This window comes from Morone saxatilis, unplaced genomic scaffold, assembly GCF_004916995.1.
Source record: "Morone saxatilis isolate NCDOM2014 unplaced genomic scaffold, NCSU_SB_2.0 Contig9, whole genome shotgun sequence".
Taxonomy (NCBI): Eukaryota; Metazoa; Chordata; class Actinopteri; family Moronidae; genus Morone; species Morone saxatilis.
In genome coordinates this window covers 21605513-21612056 of record NW_023340268.1, presented here as the reverse complement: position 1 = coordinate 21612056, position 6544 = coordinate 21605513, and the positions used below count along the sequence as shown (strand labels likewise).

Sequence of the window (6544 nt, the reverse complement as noted above, 5' to 3'; positions counted from 1 at the left end):
ATATATATATATGATGAAACAATGTTTTTCGTCATACTGTATATAATCATATAGCAATTAATTTGCTAAATTATTAAGATTCCTAACATGTTTTCTTACATGTGGAGAATAAGATCAGTAGACCAGGGCATATCTTCATAGTACTTCATTAGAATGCTGTTTTGTCACATTTTAACAAAAATCATATTTTATTATATGTTTATTTGAAAGGTTGCCTCTTTTGTTTAGTTTCTAAGTTAAAGGACAAAAATATAAGTGAGTGCCTTTTATTTGTAGTGTATAATTCCATGTGGTGATTTTATATAAACTATAAATGTACTTTATTTACAGAAAATGTGGTATATGGTGATGAGATTTTGGTCCCATCACGCAACCATACTTCTATACAGAACAGTGCACGTGTATGCTTTAAAACGGAACAAGTAGTTACTTTTGATTTGGTTGCTGTCTACTGTTAGATCAGTCTATAAACAGCTAACTCTCAGTCAGTTATAGTGGAATCAAACCCTTTCATTTGTTATTTTGGTGTCAATCTTCTATTCTGTTTAGACCTTCGTCCTGGATTGTGCCGACTACTATTTTATCTATCTGAAAAGCTATTAAAGAAATCATACACAAGATATTCTTACCAGTGCCATCCCAACACTTTCTCTGCTCTGCCAGCCTATGCAGACGAGACTTCATGCCAGCAGCAGATGGAGCTGGATCTTCCACCAGGTCCTCCTTGTTCCTCTGCGGGGCTGAACTGACAGGACCCATTTCTGCTTCTGTGCTGCTGGGAGGATCAGGGGCAGGGGTGACGGCCATCCTCTCTGGCTGTGGTTGTGCAGCTTTCAGCTGCCCTGGCTGAGACTGGACCGCAGGCCGGGCAGCAGTCTTCTCCAGGGATGAGGAAGGACGGACGCTGGCGGGGCCAACGGGTGGTTTCTTGTCTGTTATGGGATCGGGGGGCGTGGGGGCCACGGGTCGCATCGACATCGGCTCCTGGTTCTCCTCGCCGGCTGCAGGCTGAACATTTTCCCCTGAGCGACTGCGCTTGGAAGGAGAAGGCCTGGTGGAGCCCTGTGGAACTGGGAGGAGGTGATGGGGAAATGTGAGCAAAGAGTAGAGCTGCAATGCGGTGGTCCAACTGACAGCAGAGTGTTCATACCTTTATCAATGACTGGCTCACTGAGCACACTATTAGTGTCAGCCAGTGGCTCTCTGGGCCTTTTCACCATCGGCCTGTTGGCTGCATTTGGCCTCTCTGCCATTTTCTTCTGCAGGTTTTCTCTGCGAGCCCGGGTCCGCTCCAACAGTTTCTGGTTGGACAGGGGGAAAAAGTTACTCTATGGCTGCTTTATACATGCAGAGGCTGGACAGACTAGTATGATCACCTGTACAATTATTTATTGTATCATACAACAACCACACACATTAAAGCCTCAAACCAAAGAACTGACGATCTTAATGTTATATTAGAAGTTGCTCAGGAGGTACTATCTGTGGCAGGACTACTGTATTGGATTACATACTTTTTAAGAGGTGTTTTTATTACGTCCCTGTAGGTTTGATAGGGTTTTATTGATACCCATAATGCTTATCGATACTACTTTGGTGCAAAACATAAAAGACATGACATGAAAAGATGAAACAGTTATTTTATGATTTAATATTAGTTGTTTCCCGAATTACTGATTTAACTGCATTTTCACTATTAGAATTAGAATTTAGTCAAGTGATCCCACACTTCTGAATGTTTTCTCCTGTTAGCTGTTTATAAACATAAAAGCAACTATCTGGGCTTTTAGGGGGAGTCACATGATGAAACTATTTCTTTGCAAACAGCTAGGTGCACTGACCATGCCTACAAAGCTTAGTGAGCAGTATGCTTCTTCAGAAGTCCTTGTCAGATGATCATCAGTTTCAGAAACCCCCTCCTCCCACACCTTTCCACCGTGGGATTAGGATTCTTTACTCATTCTCTACAACTAATTTCGTCACTTCTCGTTTGAACAAACAGGTGCAACAATATGAAAATATTCACTATTATTATCCCCATATTTCAACGATATCACAGCAACCCCAACGGCCAGCTTTTCACCCTGCGATCAGTGTGACCATTCAGAAAAACTACAAACAGTAAAGTGGTCAGAAACGCGCTGTATGAACCAGTTCTGAACGAGCATGACTCGACCTTTAGGCTGATCGCTCCCAGCTTAACTCCATACTTATTGCACAAAAACACAAACTCTTACAACAAAAATTACCCAAATAGTAGCCCTATTTATTTATTTATTAATAAAACACACATTACAGATCCACAAAGAACCTGACATGCTATGGATGTTGCAGGTTTAAAATCAATTGACATAGATCATTTTATTGCTCTAAATTAGGGCTGCGCTTACTTTCATTATTGATTAATCTGTCAATCATTTTTTCAATTGCTGAATTAGCTGTTTGGCCCAAAAAATGGGCATCAAATTACTTGCTTAATAGATTTTCAAAATAGTTGGTGATAAAGTTAATGGTTGACAAATATTCGACTGACCAATCATTACAGGCCTACTCTAACTTTACACACCAGTCCCTTTATTTGAATGTATTTCTTGGTTGTTGATGTCAGTATTTATTCAGGTTACCTGAAACCCAAAAGTAAACTACTTTTTTCTTCTTCATTAACGAGAACATCTTCCCTTCTTGTGGTGGCTGGGAGAGAGAGAGAGAAACCTCACAGCAGCTGCTGTGAGGGGGGAATGACAAACACCCTCAATGAGATGGAGACTTTTTACAGCTTCTAACTGTACGCATGTTCTGCCTCTGCAGCATAGTTCATGACTTCCCTCTGTAAATGTGTCTAGGCTATAGAGCTGTAAGGGTTGTGAGACACGTTTTAAGAAAAAAAAAATCCAAATTCTGTGATTTCAGCTTGTCAAATGTGAATATTTTCTGGTTTCTTTAGCCCTCTATAACCTTGAAATTAATACGTTATAAAGATATTAATTGATATCTTTGGGTTGTGACCAAAACGGAAAATTTGAGGATGTCACTTTAAGCTTTTTATTAACATTTTCAATATTTTCTGGACCCTTTTTTTTTTTTTTAAAAGACCAAACAACTAATCAAGTGATTGAGAAAATAACTGACCGATTATTCAATACTGAAAATAATCTTTAGTTGCAGCCCTACTACACAGTGAAAGAATCTGAGACTCGGGCCTATTTAGAATTACTCTCATTGCTTTGGGTAATTACTCTGTGGCTTTTTCAAAAAGGCAAAAATATGCCAATCCTCCATTTTCCAGCCAGGACTACTGCTGAACAAGAGCAAATATGTGGAAGGAGGCACAGCATAGTCTGTATGTTGGCTACTTTAACAAGGAACATAAGACACACAAAACAGTCCTTCTCCACCAGAGATAAAAAGGCCTCTGTTTGCTTGCCCTCTTTCTCTTCCTCTTTTCTTTAGATGATGACATTTCCCTCCCTTTGCCTCACACAATCTGATTTACTGTGCTGTACGTTAACTGTGCAAGCCCTAACACATTCCTGCAGCTGCACTGCACGCCTTCTCCAGGCACTGTGGAAAACCTGAAGTCACATTTAGCAGCATTCCTCAACAATGAGCCACTCCTGCTTGTGGTTCCTGGGTTTGAAATTTCAAACTGTGCTGGCCCAGATAACGGAGTAACAAGAAATGTTATTAGATATTAATCATTTCTAGTTTTAGCTGGTAACAACAGTCAAAGCAAAGAGAAAAATCAAGTAAAGAGAGTGCCAAGTGTTGGACAAATTCCAGCCCTGACACATTCCATTGCCTTAAATGGAGACAAAGCTGTGACATTTGAATAACGTTAGGTTATTGTGGTGTGTTTTGGTACATGAGTATGGCTGTTATAATACTGTACAAGGAGCTGCTCAGTCAGCAGCCAGGATCAATTATAACATGTAGAAAACTAGATGACATATCCAGCCGTTAGAGGACTCTGGAACCTGTTAGTTAGCTATTATTATTATTATTATTATTATTAGTTGTTATTTGTATTTTACATTTTGCTCTTTCCGAAGATTGACAAGACAAAGAAACAGCACGTGAGATGTTTCCATTGGCCCTGTTTGAATGTATTAACGTTATATATTTATGTCTGGTAACGTCAGTTTACGTTAAAGTAATACGGAAATAAAGAAGTTGACCCACTAATGTATCTAACATGTGTTTAACAACGTTATAAAAATACTAACTGTAACGTTAGGTAGCTTAGCATTAGCAGGTAACGTTAACGCCACTTTCGACTCGACCTTTCGATAGCTAACATAACGTTAACTTACATATGTGGCGATAGAACTAACGTTAGTTGAGTTAGCTCACCGACTCACCTCAGTAAATGGATCCATTTTTGACAGCTTGTCCCTTGGTATCAACTTGGTATTTTAAAAGCCGTGTACGCAAACAGGACGTAGTGAGGCGAGCTGAGCGACTCTCAGCTTCTCTTCTCTTCTCGGCTCCTCTCTTCTCTCTGTGCACAAAACAACTGCTGTTCAAATTTGAATTTCAGCGCTGCGCCTACTGCGCAGACTCCAACAGTTGAACGGAACGCTTGAAAACCAATCATAATCAAGAAGCCGCGCTGGGCCAATCACAGCCCGGGTAAGTAGAAAACGAGCTGTCACAACGAAGGCACACCCAGACCGCACACCACCGCCACCACAGTACACACATCCCTCCACCGTGGCATTTTTCATCAATCACTCATCTGTGTATTCACAAAAAGCGGTTCACAAAAAGCGGTTAAAACATACGCCCACTGATGCACAGGAGTCTCCTTTCATTACAGCAATGTAACCGTGCGTTTTTCATTCTTAATTCAGATTGGTTGCTTTTTAATTATATATGATTAAACATCTTCACCATTTAACTGAAACCCTACATACAATATAGTGACTCAAAATCAATTTAAACATTTTTATTAAGTCATTTTATTTCACTGCTTACAAAGATTACTTGAAGGGAGCATACAATATCATTCATTACTAAAAACCCAAATAAAATACCCTTTTTAGCACTCACAAACTTAACTCCCAGGCTGCTCTAGATTAGTTATCAGTTAACCTATAGCGTTGCCTCAGCAGCCTGATTTATTATTGGTACTATTATTTTAGTTTAAAACTGGTCCAGATGGAGAGGTAATGCTGATCTCCCCTAGTAAGAGAAAGTGGGCAATATACTCACAGACTCGAACCGCATCAATAATTGAAACATTTTAACACAACCGATGCCTCTTTCCAACCCTAGTAAAGTACACAACAACCTACAACCTCATTTTCATCAAAACAAACCGGCCCCTGCGCTGCTCGAATAACACTGATCTTTATGTACAGTGCGCAGGGACCGTCAACAAATTTCAATAACGAAAAGAGATAGCACAAAAGATAATCAATAACACATCATTGGCCCCCTCCTGGTGATACTACAACTGCTATTTTCACAATAAACAACTCAATTTTGTGGAGTGTTATTGTGGTTACGCTTCAAATTAAATAAAGTTTATTTATATAGCATATTTAAAAGATACAGACTTGACCAACGTGCTGCAGAAATAAACGTGTGTAGCACATCTGTAAAAAAAGGCATGGCAACTCAATGATCACCCCATGGTGACCTCACTGACTTTGATGTCACCATCCAATCAGGAGCAACTGTCAATTAAGCTCCACCTGCAGTGATGAGATTTAGTCTTTACTGCAGAACCATGATGATGGGGAATGACATCGTTTTGCCTTTCGATTACTTTGCTATTTTCTGCCTTCGGATAGCTTTGCCAGTTTACCACCACAATCTCTCCTTGGTTATATGTAAGTAATCTTTTATCTTTATTTGTCTTTTCATTGTAGTGATTATCATAGTTTGTAGAACTATGCCTATATAGCTGTTCAGAAATTGAAATTTGAACTTCAGGTTGTGCATAATTAATAAATACAATGTTTGTCAATTTAAGACCCAAACAAATGTATTATTCTATAAATAGCATACAAAAAGAAAGACACATGAAGTGCTCCAGTCTTTAACCATGTGTTGAAATATCACTGAAATAATAAATTAGGGACATTAAAAAGGTATGGATATAGATAATAGCCTTCATACAGCTCAACTTTTACCCCAGGTGAAAACCTGGTACCCTAACCACATGTAAAACATATGGGCAGTGGTGGGGGGAAAAGAAACTGTGGTCAGAGCATTTACAAGTTTTAACATAACAAACAGAGATACAGCTTATTCTTCCCAGAACTATCTGAACTATCTGTACACTTATTTGCTCAAGATATGAGGAAAAATCGTTATTGGCTGTGGGTCATATGGACCAAGAATCGTAATGGAGTGAAGGATCTTATTATAAATCAGGAAATAAATAATGAGGATGAAAGACATAATACAGAAGCCTGTGAAGACAGTGGAACAGAGGATCTGCCTCTAAATTTGACTCAGAATATTAAAGTAGTGTCAGATGAGGAAACAGAAGACAAGGAAGGCAAAGAAGAACAGGAGAAAATGACATTGCAGAGTG

The 6544-nt window shown here is 39.3% G+C and overlaps 1 protein-coding gene across 2 annotated transcripts in view; it reads right to left on the bottom strand.

The window, feature by feature from the left end:
- Positions 1 to 4548, bottom strand: part of anln (anillin, actin binding protein) — a 15330-nt gene extending 10782 nt beyond the window's left edge. For both annotated transcript variants that reach the window (XM_035680928.1, XM_035680929.1), the window contains exons 1-3: positions 4359 to 4548; positions 1151 to 1301; positions 630 to 1070 (exon numbers count right to left, since the gene is read on the bottom strand). In XM_035680928.1, coding sequence (XP_035536821.1) covers positions 630 to 1070; positions 1151 to 1301; positions 4359 to 4376 — 610 coding nt within the window. In that variant the 5' untranslated portion in view covers positions 4377 to 4548. The remainder of the gene's footprint in view (positions 1 to 629; positions 1071 to 1150; positions 1302 to 4358) is intronic.
- Between the last annotated feature and the right edge of the window lie 1996 nt (positions 4549 to 6544).